Source organism: Argentina anserina, chromosome 1, assembly GCF_933775445.1.
Source record: "Argentina anserina chromosome 1, drPotAnse1.1, whole genome shotgun sequence".
Lineage (NCBI taxonomy): Eukaryota > Viridiplantae > Streptophyta > Magnoliopsida > Rosales > Rosaceae > Argentina > Argentina anserina.
In genome coordinates this window covers 16,138,891-16,155,847 of record NC_065872.1, presented here as the reverse complement: position 1 = coordinate 16,155,847, position 16,957 = coordinate 16,138,891, and the positions used below count along the sequence as shown (strand labels likewise).

Genomic DNA, 16,957 nt, shown 5'->3' with positions numbered 1-16,957 from the left:
TAGTACCACAAGCAAGAATCTAATCATCTTCTGCCTGTCTGGGATCTTCAAGTACTCTACCCGTGTTTCCTTCCAAGGAGCCTAGGATATATAAACTTTACTCAGAGATTGTAACTGCATTCATAAAGTTCTTCGTTTTAATTTGGTGACTTTTTCTAGTTTATGCAGGTCTCCGTTTTATAGAACTCAACTGCTTTCACTATTATGAACATATACAAAATGCACAATAATTGGGGGTATAACCAATATTATTACAACCAAATTTCTCACATATAACTTGCAGTATACTACATAACGTTTCTCTAACATAAGCTGGTTGGATATACCAAGTAAGCTTCATTGTACACACATATGAAAACAGACTATACAGTATAAATAGAACCATCTTTCTCCTGAATAGTGATATACACACCTGAGAATAGAATTCCGGTAAGAATAGTGTTTTCACCAAAATACATTGGTAGAGTATATAGACTATCCAGTAAAAGTATGCACTATCCCCCGTCCTAAAAGATACACCTGAGATTACTTATCCTCCTGAACTATCGTCTGTGAGCACAAACCATTATAGCCCAAGTCTGAAAACTAATGAAGCATCACCAGAAGCTCAAGCTTCTAGACTTGGGCAGTTGGTCACAGTTTCCAGGAGTCCATCCAATCATCTGCTTGTCATTGTCATAAATGATCATCTTATGTTGCATTGAAATGTCTGTAACATAAGAAGATGACAGAAAATATCAGTACCATGTGTTTAGGTAGTTCTCATGTTCCGTGACATGTGCATATATAGAAACTCTTACCTCCAATGATATTGGAATTTTGTAAGCCAACTTCAGAACCATTTAGAATTCCCAGGCAAACATTTCCCTTGGACTGGCAAATCAATGTACCATTCAGTTTTTAACAGTATTTATGCTGGTATTTAAGAACTAAAGGAAGATAAATAAGGAGAAAAAGGGAGGTGAGACTTACAGATATAATTAGATAAGCTTCAGGGGACAATTCGAACTGAGCTGCATCCTTTCTTCCAATGGCAAATCTCAGTGCTATGGACTTGAAGTATTTCTTGACATCACGTAAGTTCTTAAATGGCTTTCGACCCTTCCAACAGAGTGGGAGAGTTCTGTCATCTGAAGTTTCTTTTAGAGGCTTTCCATTTAGTTCCCTTTTTAACTACAACATGGCAATAAATCATGATGAAACGACTGAAGCATGGGGTTACTGCAGATAAGTATCTATATATAACAATCTACAAAATGAAGCGTATCAAAAACAAGAAAACTTCCTGGTGTTTAGAGACACCAACAAGGAAAAAAACACAATGGAAAAGGATGGACACGTAGATTCAGTAATACATGAAAAGACTGAAACACATGGTCATGCTATATGTTAGGATTGAGTAACTGAAGGAAGGGGGAGGTAAAACCGATTGGCATATTAACAAAGTCTCGCTGTATAGTTTAATGTACACATAAAACTTCACAAACAATTAACTCACCCATAAAGTTAAAAAATGATAAGCCTGAGAATTGAGATAAGTATAAGAACTCCCACTGTCAAAAACCGTGAGTAGGTTTCTAAATCCAGTAGACTTTCCATCAAATATCAGTTCCGCATATCCAGGTGAATAATGTTTGCTGATATAAAACAGAAGGAAAAATTAATAACACTGGAGATATTATGAACAATCAAGTATATGTTTAAACAGAAGACCTGTGGAAGATAAAAGAACAGGGTATAATAAATGTTCATTACGAGTAATCTGGTGACATTGGTGTCCAAACTGCGCGTGAATAGTCATAGAGGTCATCCCCAATGATGAAAAACCCTCCACCTCTAGAACTTAAACAATGACCAACAACATTTCGCACAAGACCCTGACTAGCAAGTTGTGACATGATGCTAGATTTTCCCTTGCCAAGGCCAAGAACTCCATCTATAGGATGATAGGATGATCCAGGAAGTTGATCATATCCACACCTGCAGTAGGAGAAAGTGTACAATTAAATGGCCAAGATCATATGTAGAAGCAACTTCACTATAACATATGCTCGAATGTGATATAGTGGAGATACAATATCTTGATTTCCACTTTGTAATTGGCATCACCTTACTGCTAATTTTTCTTAAATAAAAAGATCAAACCTATCAGCTTTATATGCTCTCACTCTATGGCAACAAAAGAAACAGAATATCACAACATTTTCACCATGAGCTTGTATACATATATTAATATATACCATTCCCCCTGAAAACATTACTGGAGTAATAATGGCAGTCCTATGGAGCTATTGAACTCGAAGTTGGAACAGCAGATAAAATTGAAAAATAATAGTAATCAACAAAAGAATAGCAACTATTATGGGACCTGAATTCCCTCGTCTGCAATTTCGCTCGTACATAAGTCCAACAATCACCTATGATATACAATTATTAGACCTTATCTTTTACCCTACTCTTTTTTCTTAGCTATTTCTCTTTCTAACTAGCTACCGGCCCGAAAACCTTTCTTGCCAAAATGTAATTTGACATAATATCCTTTTCTCTCCACTCTAACAATTGAAGGTCCTGGGACATTATGTCAGACCTTAGTTACTCTCTCACCTGTGCAAACTTATACAGATCAAATGTCGCTGTAATGTTGTTCTGTCTTGCTTTTGAAGTCTAAACTATTGACCAAAAGGAAAACATGAAGATTCCAAAAAGTTGCCCACAGACTGAGGCATTCAAATTGTCAATAGATTAGACAGTTTTTGGATTTCATAATCAAATCTGTTTTCAACTCCAGATATATTCTCAAGGTACTCATCTGGATTCATGATGCTCATCTTTTTCGTTCAACTATTTCTTGATTTATCCCAAGACTAACGCACCTTTCATAATTCATATCAGCATTAATTGTCAGAATTAGGCCATACTAGGGATTGGCGAGTGACCACGAAAGTAAGAGTGGTTACTAAAATAACAACAGAGAGAAAAAGACTATTGGTAAGAGCATCTTTAACTTTAGCCCAATTCTAGAGGCAGAAAGGTAGATTAGACGAGATGGACCAAGTCATATTCTGTACTAACTAATCCCCCAAGGGGTTAAAACTAAAGAATGCTGTACGACAATTTATTCCATAGGTGTGAAATGATTGCTTCTGAAGCCACTGGTTGTATTGCAACATACTCCAGAATTTAGCATGGTTATATGAGATATCTACCAAACAAAAAAGCAGGTAAAAGTTGCATACCCAAGGGCCAGATAAGGTGTTTTCTGGATTCCATTTGTAAAGTTGACGTGAAAGGAATCCCTTACAAGTACGCCAAGAGATGAGCCCCCATCTGCATACTCAACTTCATAGTCACACTGCTCTGGATTGTCACATTTGTGAGCACCGGGTGCATGCAAGGATGCACAGAGAGGGTCCTTACAGACCACTAGGTCATTGTTGGGCCTGTAATATGGATGAGGCGCCTGCAGAGATTAAATAGAATTAAGACCTGATTGCATAGTGGTATGGTAGATTCAACAATAAGCAGGATTATGCAGAGACTAATTCACCAAAACCAAAACAAAATCAAGAAATTGCAAATGAGCTAACATAAACGGTCACAATCTCACAATGCAGTTGCAGCAAGAAAATCAATCAGGGAGCAACGGATGTCACACCCCAAGTAAATTACAAAATGTAGGAATTGAGCAAAAGAAACATTGGCTTCAGCAAACAATTACCAAATGGGGTATTACATTTGGGTTATAATGCATGAAATTCATTTCTGGTTTCCAGTGATCAATATAATAGGCATCACTGCACAGATTTACTCACAACTTATGCAATACTAGAACAGCCGAATTCATTAGCTTTAAGCCTTAAACAATAATTGCAGGCACTACAGTTACCTCAGTACATCTGACACAAGGAGCATCACATTGGAGCCATGTAAGATCACTACCGGTGTCGGGGTCGAGAAAGTAGGGCTTTGGAGGCTGACCAATGTTTAAGGTAACATTATATGACCTGCAAAAACAAATAAAACCCATGACTTCAAAACACACTTCGATCAAGATTACAGGGCATAAACAATTTCCCTCATAAGTACCACACTTACCCAATTGGGTACACGTTTCCATGAACAGGTAACACAACGGACGACGGTGCACGGCTGATCGACAGAGACGACGTCCCTTCCGCCGAAAATAAAGCTTTCCTTGCTCGATACCGATCACCAAAAGAAGCTGATGACAGACTCACAGACCAACCCAACACCAACATTGACATTAACAGCAACCACTTCCCCACCATTTCTCACATACAATGATTGCATCAATGTCTGTATGAATGAGACTTTGATTTGTTCATCTGGGTTTGATTGGTTTGCGCCAAAAGTGATGATGGAGGGTTTAAACGGTTGAATTGGAATCGATTCGATGATGAGAGAGTTGGGGTGGTCAGTTACTTGAGCATTAAGGATTCATGGAATTGCTTTCCCTCTGCTAATTGGTTTTGTTCTATGGCTCATCCATTTATGGTACAAATCATTCTAAACCTACAGCTTCTATATTCGTTTCCTCATTGAGATTTGGAGGATTGCTAATGAGGAGGAGTTGAGTTTCAGACAAAGATACCAATCTCTAATCAATGGTTCTTTGCGACTCAGACAAACGATACTACACGCCATGATTGTTGAGGTTTAAAAAAACAGAGCCGAGTAATTTCCAGGAGACTTCTTTGACAAGTACATTTTCAACTGTACTACTGTGATAGAGCCAGCTCATTTACCAACTCAAGAATTACAGATTTTAATTTTTTTTTCCATGAAAAATGAAATTTGCACTCCTTATTTTATAATACACACTCTTTGTTTCTTTGTACGAATACTCAACTTTTGTTTTTAGTAACATATATTTTGTTTCTTTACAAAATATTTATATTTACTAATAAGGAGTGTCTATTGTACAATTGTGATTTCACTCTCATTTTCTAATTGAGCATCGGATAATTATCCTAGTCAAAATGAGAGAATGATTGAATCATCTTTTGATGAAGAGCTAAGTGAATGGGTCATTTAAACTGAATACCGAAGATGATTATGATCGTATTGATAGTAGTGCTCTAACAAATGATTTTTAAGAAGAGGCATCCCTTGCAGTGGTAATTTTAAAAAATTACTTGCAATAAAATAAAATGAGAAAAGTATATCAAATATGGTGTACGCCCAATTAGAAGCAAATTTGTCGACCACCCATTATTTGACTACCATCATGCCCACCCACTTAGATTAATGACACATATCCTACATTAATTATGGTTATACCATAGTTATTTATAATAATAGTAATAATAATAATAAATTATATTTATCTAATTTATATTTAACAAAATTTTAGAGTTGTTGTAGGGAAAATTGAATGGTCTACTCATCTCATTGATAATCTCATTTATATAGGGGTCAGGATTATAATAGGAATAAATGGTAATTACAATGGTAATTAAGACTACATAATAGTGATTGGTCCGTTACATCCATTGATCATAAACGTCATTAACTCATTCCGTTATTTACTTTAAAGAATGCACACTAATGATGTTTTTTTTTCAACACTCCCCCTTGTGCCGAGTTCAAGATATAGTGGTGCATAAGATGTTGCCTCATTAAAAACTTTGCCAAGTAACAAAACCAAATGGGAGAAACTAAAATCTTGATCGAAGGGAAAAAGAGCACAACGCACCTATTATATTTAAGATTAACAAATATGTGTTAGACTCCTCTTGATGTCTGCACCCCTGATCTTTACATTAATCATGGGAGCTTTGATATCTTTTGCATATTTAATCATGTTTATTATTTGGTACGTATTTCTTTATGCCAAAAATGCAACGACGTGAATAGTATTCATTCTCATCATATCGTTTTCTCTTTTCTTTATAAAGACTATACATCTAAACCTTTAGATATTGTTGTTGCGTGTACGCTAAGCTATATAGTGAATGAGAGGTCGAGTCAAGTATATTGTGTTAAGTGCAATAATGCGTCTTTGCACTTGTATAGGGAATCTCATTTCCCAACACTTATTCGTCATCTTTCAATTAGACGAAAACATATCTATCTTTAAAGACTTTGACTGATCATGTGAGCTATGGAAGCCTCACTTTTAACCTTTAGAGTGCTTAAAGCCGATTGATGGTTTAATCATCAATATTACAGTCCTCAAGATCCATTTTGACACTGTGTCTTCCCAATGATCTTTTTCATTCTTGACTTAGGATTTGTAATGGCGACATCTTTTTAGTTCATCAAAAGACTCTGCAAATCCATATTAAATATGCAATGACATAACACATCTGATCCCTATTCATAATCAAGTATCTTACTTCGTGAACGTTTCAATTCCTTTTGTAACGCTACGTGATCTATAACCATTTTTTGGGTGGATAAAGTCTGTTATATGACTTTCATGTATATCTCTTAATTTTGATCCCCATAGAGATACCTTATTTTACCATAAATTGCATTTATCAGTTTTTCGGAAACTACCAAACTGATAAGATAGTGGAGTGCAATGACATCCATTACGAGAATATCTCTTTGTGGTCCATTACAAAATAATATCTCCTCGTAATCGATTTCAGTACGTCAGTGAGAGACCTTGCGCCATAAGGTGAGTCTATACTTTTAATTCTCATACGCTTCCTAACAAAGATATATGATAGGGTTTACACTTGCGGTGTCGGCTTCACCTGCCCAAATACCTATCTCTTTGTTAGTGAACTTTAGTTTATGCTGGATCGCTTTTTTCCATTGGGGCAAAATTACTACGTTGTTGTTTCTCAACGAAGTATGGTTCGATATGAAGACTCAATATCCTACATCCTCATGTGGTTTGTATTTGTAGAGATCTCTATATATATTCAAGGATTTGTTCTAACATCTGAGGCATCCCCCAATGATAACCAAAATCCAGAAATTCTCATGAGGTGGATTTTAGATTATGGATCAATGGATTCAATTGTGCCAAACTCGCTTTCTTCCTTTAATTGAGTATATATCAAACATAAGGTGGTCTCCCCCTCTTCCTTGGAGAGCCACGGCCTATGACACCATTTATGCCACTTTATGGTGTTAACATGCAAACATCTATGGTGGCAACGCAATGCCCAATTCCTTTTGGGTGACGTCATGTCTTCTTCTTATGACATTGAACCTTGCAAGCCAATTTGCAGCTAATATATGTGATCTCATCACTTTGTGCAATAGTGGGGATCAAGATGAGACACAGTGGAGACAAACCACAACAATTCCTTTCGTTCCAGTTGAACATTCTTTGTTCTTATCTCCCCCTAACGATGGGAAGACTGTCTTATCAAAGTGATATTCCACATATCTAGCGGAAAAAGAGATCGCTTGTCAAAGTTGCAATATAGCAGACTATCTGGATGCTCATCTCGATTAAGAACATTTATTCACATTAGTTGACTTCACCATTATGTGATGTGGCGTCGCAATTTGGCACGTAGGTTAATCTAGTTTAGCTCAAGGATTGTAGATCCGTGTCAATCCTAACGAGCTCAAGCATTTCGATCTTTCGATGTTATGGATTGTAATTCCATTGACAATGATTAAGGTGATAGCCAAGAACTAATGATTAATAAGTTGTGTATGTCAAAATTACATTACCCTAAACGGAAAGATTGGTGCGCATTACCATTTACCAATATCAAGACTAGTACTTTAGTCATTGTTCGTAAGACCAAGTGGGCTTGTAGCTAGCATAAGTAACATTAGTTTTAGTAGTGAATGGTGTGATGACACATGACTAGCGTGTCGACACATCCACTAACACCATAAATTATTTAAACTGTCCGCAAGTGGGTTGAATTAATTCACATAATTTTCGTTGGATTCAATCCTTGAACACAGTGAGAATACATGTCATTTGCATAGGATGATCTCAATCCAAATTTCTTTCAGAGATTGATAAGATTTGAATGATTAGCTTTACATACCTAATCACAATGGATATAAGAAGCATAATATGGTGTTAGTGCATATACTTCTGCATCAAACATTTCACGGTTCCGTCTTAGGGGAGCAACGAAATTTGGGGATGAAATTACATCTTCAATTCCTCCATAAAATTATATTTTAAGGATTTTCACAGTTCTTTTTTTCTTTTGTTCTTGCTTCTATTTATCTAAAATATGAGTGTCATGGTGTAACTCCTCTAATATATAGACACATATCACAACCTGGGTATCCCAGTAAATCGTGTCAAAGCCCAAATATGTTAAAATCTCGAATGTCAATTTCTTTTGACGTTGTTGGATTCATTAAGTAATTTCTTATATACTTGCTAAATTGACTTATGAACTTCTCTAATTCTCGTTTACATTCGCAGTTATTAGAGATAGTGCAAATCAAGTGAACTGTAATCTCACTTATTCATTTCACATGAAAAAGTCGTTGACATAAAAACATTTTTTTAATGTACAACGGTTCGATTTGTCTCGTGTTGGCTCTTGTTACATAAAGTGCAAATGGACATAGTTGGGACATAAAAATTGAATATAAACTCAATTTCTTTAGAGTAATTTGATAGAATCGTAAAACGATATGCTCATCTCATAAGGTATGTATTTTGTGAATCCCAAAGGATTAGAAATTAATTATTCTTACTGATATTATTAGGTTTAACCACGTTATAGTACTATTATTCTTCAGTACTACTGCTTTTGGGAATCACATGATGCATTTATTTGCATTTAGGTATTCATGTCATATTAATATTTTGTGAAGTTGTTTTACTTTATGCAGTACTTCGCAAAGTCAAAATATTAAAAATCGAACCATGTATATTAATATTCGAATATTCTCAATTCAATGAGAAAATTCATAACATTGGTTGTATATCAACGATTGCATCAAGGTCTTGTCTAATCCAAAGGTACTGCAATACCGAAATTTTTGGCATATATAATTACCATTATATCTTGGAAAATTTGTGACAGACTGTTCGAAATCTGAAACATTTTCAATTGACATAGATTTGTATCGCTCTTAAAATTGAGGAGCTTTCTACTCGTAGTTTGATATTGAATATACTTTTTTCAAATTTTCGTACTCTCATTATTCTCTACTCTTTTTGTAAGAGGGCATTTCATTGCTCATGTCATATCCCCTATGCATTTTTCAAACGGTACATTGTTATCAATTGCCATGGATCAGTTTGTATGAACCTACATGTTCATAATATTTTCCCTTTGCTTTAGGGTTATTTCTTCATTATTATCCATAGTTCGATCTGAGAAATTTTTTCTCTTTTTTTCTGAAAGACATTTCTTTTGTCTTGAGAGACATTTCTGTCATTCAAGATTGTAAATATGCTTTCAAGTTACGTGCAAGAAAACATGTTTGCATAATTCGATCATGGTTGAACCTTGGTCGGCTTTTAGGGAAGGTCGGTACTTAAATTCTTTAGAGTCCAATATATGTTGTGTTGGTTTAACCAACTGTAGATAGAGTACAAGACTTATTAGTTTCCCAGTCTAAAATTTTTAATAGACTTACACGAAAATTAAACATACCAAAATACATTATGATCACTTTGGAGCTTTATGAAGTTGCTTTGTCATAGTAAAGATATACAATTTAATGAATTTCCCAGAAATACAAATCGGATTGCAAGACCAAGAATTGAAATGGTCGTATTTTTTGATGCTTCATGAAAATACTATATCACAAGAATATGTTTGTCCTCTCTTTATTTTTGAATTATAAAATTATCATGAAATTTCGTTATCATGACAATGCTCATATCATATGCTAAATAATATAATTATAAAAATTATATAAACATAGCATATGCAACAAATAGAGCATATCATTTAACATGGTTAAGTAATTTAGAAAACTTAAGTAATTATCGTATTCATGATACATGCCAATGACCATGTATAAATATATAATGCTTAAAAAATTAAATCATAGTATTACGATTTAATGACATGCTAAGTAATTAAATTATGATAATATGCATAGCATGTAACATGCACAACATTCAGAGAGTACTTTGCTCACATAACATATATAATTTTATTTAAATGAATGAAAATTTAATGACAGTGGCAACACTAACTTAAATCTTACTTTTAAGTTTGCCAAATAAACTGCATATAATACGGTTGTTCTTACATACGTTGAATATGATCGTAATATGAAACGGTTTCTCTCACGATCAATTGCGAATGACAATTAATTAATCACATGTAAAAACAACCATATGTAGATTAGTCACTTGTAACTATACGAGTCTAATTTAATTTACCTTTGAGTAACAAAAGTAAATAGTCTTATTGTAAAACCAGTAAATTAGATTTACAATAGCTATTTAATTTTTGTAAAATAGCAAATAGGAGCAGTAAATATTATTAAATGTTGGAATTTTTTTTAAATTACCTTCGAATTTTACTAAAGAGGTCAAATGTCCTTTGGGTTCGTAAGTCGGCTCGGATCCGGAGCTTTCGGTCGAGTATGCTGGATGCACCGCTAGTCCCTCATCGAAGCAGTGATGATGCAAGACAGCTAGATTGACGTCGATTAAGACTAGGCTTGGGTTGTTTGCCTTGGTTGCTTGAACACCAATCAAGGACAACGTCGATAGTACTGGGCGGATTCCGGTGTCTCCGAACAGAGGCGACGTGTAACGACCCCAAAATTTCGAGCTTAAAAACTCAAAATTCTAAAGTCGTTAAACACAAAATAATCTCAATAAAATCGAAATCATTAAAGTGTCACAGCGGATCAATTCTGAGTACTCAATACAACTCAGACAAACCAATTATTACAACCCAAATTTATAATCCATACATAAAATGGAAATGTAATAATCCTCACAAATCACTCACAAATCTCACAAATAAAATCACACCAATTCTCACACACAAATCCACGCTAAAACCTCACCACAAGTAGGACACGAACGACTTCGAGCCTCCGGAGTCGTCGCTCAAACTCCACTAGTCAGCACCTGGAGAGTTATCCCCTACACCATCGGATTGGTGCACCGGGATTGTAAACACAAACCCGGTAAGCTTTACAGCTCGTATGAGTAAAATGAAAATAAAACTTGCATATTAATGCATATACGAAAATCCACAAATCAAACAAATATAAATGCACTCATGAGTCAATGGACGGCCCATCTAGTTGTCCCAAAGAAATATGAAAAGAAGCTCTCATGAGAAATTAAGTAACCCTTCTGGTTACCCAAATGCATTTATAATACGGGTACCAAGAACGCTGGTACACATCTGTTACCCCTCTCGTAATACACCGCCGATATTGGGTAGCCACCCGCTACCCAACATCCAAACAAACTGAGTACCCATGAGCAGATAACCACCCGTTACCTCACATGCAGTACTAAGGCAGACAGACTAGAGCTCTAACTGTATCGTAACTTTCGCCCGGCCAAAGGCTAGGTTCCGACTTGCCAAACACGTACAATAATCTCACATCATATTGTACCAGATCACGTCCAAAGACAAATCAACATTTTAACAATCTCAATGTTAAAATCACGTACAATAATCTCACATCATATTGTACAAATCAAAATCACATGCTCGATATATCTTGTCATCAAAATGACATCATCACAATAAAATCATAACAGTATATTATATAGCAAACTATATATATATATATATGTATTTATTTACCATTTATACGATATATATATAATTCATTATATCTTATACATGTCATAATTTATAAACACGTCCGAAGACAAAACGTTAAACAATCTCGATATTAAACTCACATGCTTGTCATCGAATTAACCTAATCCAGATGAATTCATAACAGTATATAATATAGCAAATTATATATATATATATATATATGTACTTATTACCATTTATACAATATATATAGAATCCATTATATTGTATACATGTCGTATTTCAATATTAAAAACTCTTGTAAATATCTTAGAATCACCGCAAGGGTATATTCGTAAATATGTGAGATTTTACTCACCTTATTGACTTGAGCGTAAATCCACAATTCCCGAAGATAATTCTTTTCCTCGATTTAACGATCACCTTAAAAAGATAAGAAAAGAATTTAGAATCGTTTCGTAAACCTTTAAATGCCGAAACGGTAAAATCGGTTACTGTTCAGCAATTTCCGGTTTTACGAAGTTACTGTTCAGTGTTACTGTTCACTGTTACTATTCACGGTTACTGTACAAATATTCAATTGATACGTATTTCTGTACGTATAAACACTATATACGTATTTCTGTACGTATAAATACTATATACGTATTTATGTACGTATACGTACTGTTTAAATGTAAATACAATCTCAGTAAATAAAATTTACTAAATTACCTTTTTACAAATTATTTTTTATTTTTACTGAAAGTAATTTTTTTAAATTACATTTACCGTAGGTAAAATTTAATTACATTTACCGTCGTAAATAAAATTTACATTTACATTTACCGTACATCGGTAAATTACAAAAATACCCTTCTGGCATTACTGTTCACACCGCCGCACGTGGCGGCGCGTGGGGCACACGCGCCACCCGCCAGTAGGCTGTGTGTGGGGCTCACTCGCCGACGCCACCAACGGCGCGTGTCACACCACCGCCGCCCCAAATCTCTCCCCTTCCTTCCTCCGCCCTTCCCACGGCCTCACGCCGCCCCTAGGCTACTCCACGCACTACATGCGCCGCCTAAGGCGGCAGTGCTCCACTCTCCTCCACACCTCTGATTCTCCTCCGAAACCCTTCCAAATCAATTCCTAAATCCTCCCAATCACTCCCAATCATCATACAATCACACACAAACGTCAAATTTATCAATTCATACCTAGATCAAACAGTGGAGGCTTCGATTCGTCGTTGGTGAAGCTTGAGGCCGACGACGTCGATTCGAGCAGAGGTGAGGCCGCGCGGTGGATTGAGGTTCAACCCTTGTCGTGGAGGGCTCCAGAAGTAAGAGAAGGAGGAGGCGTGCCTTCCTTGAGCACAGAGTCGGCGAAGGAGCTCGGGGAGAGCGATGAAGGTCTCGGCGGCGAGTTTGTGTGTCGCAAGCTCGGGGGTTGGAGAGGAGAGCTGTGCGGTGCTTCCTGGCTAGGCGGTGACGACCACGTCTCCCTGTGAAGGGAGATCGGTGGTGAGGCCGAGAGTAAGAGGGAGAGGGATCGGGGAGAAAGAGAGAGAAAGGAGAGAAAGGAGAGAGGGAGGCGGCCCGAAGGAAGAGAGAGAGAGTGTTTCTAAATGTGGAAACCCTAATCCATAAACACTCTATTTATACTAGTTTCCAAATCGGAAACTAACTTCCGACGTTAATAACTTTTACGTACGTCGTCCGATTAGAACACGTCACATATCCACGAACTCGTATTGACGAGCCCTACGTCTTTCGTGAAGGAAGTTTTCGCAACCGATCGACAGAATAAAAGTCGATATATTCGTTCGGAAACGTAACGTTTTTCTTAATAATCGTTCCGAAAACGTTTCCGTTTTTCTTTTCAAAACATCGCAAACAATCACGTTCTTTTTAATCGAACTTCACAACTTAATAGAATTCAAATTAACCCAATATTGTTTGGAAATTTAGGGTTATTACACGACGGTGGGGATCGGGACCGATGTCGTTCTGGGCCACCGATCCAGGTGTATCTGACTTGATATCTGAATTTTAGGCAGCATCAGGGGCACGTCGTCGGAGATCAGAATGGAGTGAGCAGGCATGCCGATTTGAGGAACAGTGATGAGGGATCACCGATGGAGAAAATTGGCGCGGGGAGGGACTAAGGCTACCAATATGTGTTTCCGATCACGTCGATCGGGTTCGTTGCTGCTACTCTTACGCCTCGTCGAGATTGGGGTCGTCTGGTCGACGTCGGGGCTGGGCTGAGGGTTGATTCGTGGTGCGGCCTTTGGGTCGATCTGGCAGAGGCGGCATCGATGCATGGATGTCTGGGCAGAGGTTAAGTTAGGCTATCGGCGCGAGTCACCGGCGACCTTTGTGGTCGGAGAAGAGGAGGGGTGCCCAGAGAAGATTTATGGGTGCCCTTTGAATTTCGTTTTTTTTTTTTTTGCCATTTTTTCAAGAGAATTTTGTTTCTAGGGTTTACATCGCTCTATTTTTCTTCTCTTTGCCTGAAAAACTAAAAGTTAACGCAACGTGTTGATAACGTGTTGTAGGGAAAATGAAATGGTCTACTCATCTCATTGATAATCCCCTTTATATATGGGTCAGGATTACAATAGGAATAAATGGTAATTACAATGGTAATTAATGCTACATAATGGTGATTGGTCTGTTACATCTGTTGACCATAAACGTCATTAACTCATTCCGTTATTTACTTTAACGAATGCACACTAATGGTGTTTTTCTTTCAACAAGAGTTTATTTATTCTTACAATTTTTCGGATTTAGAATTTAGTGTTTTTGGTTTATTGGGGGAGGGGTAGGGTTTAAAGGTTTTGATCTTAATTTTTTTTTTTGAATCAATGGTCAAATTACTTTTATAGCTCAGCAAACAGTACAAGGAATAAAACACTCATGTGGGCTGACAATAAGAACTATTACCTATGACTACAAGAACACCTAGCTGCACCTAGGATCCCAACAACCAAAAGTACATCCACCTTCTGAATACAATTTATAACACCCTTATTTCACAAACTAACACTCACGTAGAAGAAGGAATTAAAAGGTCGCAACCACATGAGCATAGCCTACCCTTGATCTAAGATTAAATCTGACGATGGGTCATAAAGACCCAATCCAACCAAGTCCACACCATAAAAGGATCCAAAACCAAATTACTATCAGCACCAATCATAGTAGAAACCCATGAGCATACACAATGGGCCCAAGACCAGAGCCTCTCGAACCCAAAAAGAAGACTCGTCTCAACAACAATCCAACTCACAACCCACAAAGCTAAAAAAGAACCTGATAAGGCCACCCAGCCCAACAGAACTGCTACACCGCTCCGCAAAGATCGGGCTGCATTTGCCATCATGACCGACAACACGGCAGTGACCAACTAACTGCGATGTTTCGCTCTCGCCGCTGTGACAAGCATCAACTCTAAACCAACACCAAACCAATTAAGTTGGCCTCTATCGAACAAGAACCTAGCACTAGATCCTAGCGCTATTGTGACATTCATCACCGCCATGACAAATATCACAGTACTAGCGAGCTTCCCCGCCGTGCCCAACACCAGTCTATGCCCAACACCGATCTAATTGAATAGGCCTCTAGTTATTATGTTATCGAACCCAACATCTGATCCTAACTCCATTGTTGTTGTCAACCAATGCACCCACTACCAGCAGCAGCACACCACCACCAACGATTTAAATTGCAGATATCACCAAACAAGAACATTGTCCCTGTAAGTAATCGGTAACAACAATCCCCAATTTTCCGCCACCATCTTTCCACACAGCTTCAACAAAACCAAATCGAATCGGCATCACAGCACCTTCTCCAATCAGGTTAAGGGAGAGGGACTTCCCCCACCATAAGACCCTCACGAGATCTCCAAAAGAAACTTTAACAACCCCCAAATCTAAACCTGATCTAGAGGTGGCAAGTGAGTCGAAAAGCCCGAGCCCGGCATAGGATCGGCATGTTAAAAAGCAGTCTGGCACTGCCTGAGCCCATGGCCCGGCCTGAGCCTGTTATTTTAATAGACCGGGCTGGCCTAGATATTTTAGCCCATGGGCCCGGCCGGGGCACAATAAATTCATGGGCCGACCCGTTAAATACATAATTTTATATTATTTATATAAATATTTAAACAATTATATTAATGAGAATAGAATATTATACATTTTAAATATAAACCTCTTGATTATTTCATTATTTTAATTACATTATTTCACAAATATCATCAAAGTAGTGAAAAAAAATTCATAGTTGATATGTGTAACATTTTAGAAATAAGATTATCAAATGTGTTATAGTATTTTATTTATTTTACTATTCTAAGTCTTCAGAGTAGTCCGTCAATTCTGCTAATCCACACCTACAGAACTATCCTCTACACCATCGAATAGGTGCACCGGGATTGTAAACAGAAACCCGGTAATCTTTGCAGCTCGTATGAGTAAACCAACAATATAACTCGCATATAAATATTGAAGAAAATACTGAAAACATTTAATTATAAATGTACTTATGAGTCATTGGACGGCACATCTGGTTGTCCAATAATATCTGAAAATATACGTGCTCATGAGAAATCGGGTAACCTCTCTGTTTACCCAAATATATTTATAATACGGGTACTCATGAGACTCAGGTACTCATTTGTTACCCCTCATGCTAGTATGTTGCCAGACATTGGGCAACTACTTGCTCCCCAATATCAAAAATATGGGTATTCATAAGCCGGTAACCCATCTGTTACCTCTCATGCGAGTACACCGGCAAACAAACTAGAGCTCTAACTGTATCGTAACTGTCACCCGGCCAAGGCTAGGTTCTGACATGCCAACACGTCTGAAGACAGGTCCGAAGACAACAAAAACGTTTTAACATAACTCAAGTTAAAACCACGTACAATACAATTCTCACATGTTATTGCACAAAAACATAAGCGATTCATGCTTAAATAAAACAAATAAAAGGATTATAAATAAACTCATTTGAATAGGAATATGACAATATATAATATAACAAACCATATATATGTATCGATTTTACCATTATACACATACACCACCCACTATATCATATACATATCATATTTCGATCTTTTAAAATAAAACGTAATTGTGAATCACCGCCATGGGTAGACTCGTCATTGTGAGACACATTATATTCCTGAGCGTAATTTCCACAATTCCGCAAGCGAATCCTTTACTTGTTGTGTCGATCACCTAGAATAGATAAGAAGTGATTTACGTAAAACCTCAAATGCCGAAACAG

The 16,957-nt window shown here is 36.9% G+C and overlaps 1 protein-coding gene across 1 annotated transcript; it reads right to left on the bottom strand.

Moving 5' to 3' along the window:
- Positions 1-230: 230 nt before the first annotated feature.
- Positions 231-4,640, bottom strand: LOC126799139 (aspartic proteinase Asp1). Its single transcript, XM_050526303.1, has 8 exons — positions 4,096-4,640; positions 3,887-4,004; positions 3,237-3,460; positions 1,756-1,980; positions 1,499-1,637; positions 973-1,173; positions 801-873; positions 231-709 (listed from the first exon to the last, which is right to left on the bottom strand). The coding sequence occupies exons 1-8, from the start codon at positions 4,287-4,289 to the stop codon at positions 597-599; spliced, it is 1,287 nt and encodes a 428-aa protein (XP_050382260.1). The 5' UTR covers positions 4,290-4,640; the 3' UTR covers positions 231-596.
- Positions 4,641-16,957: the final 12,317 nt, after the last annotated feature.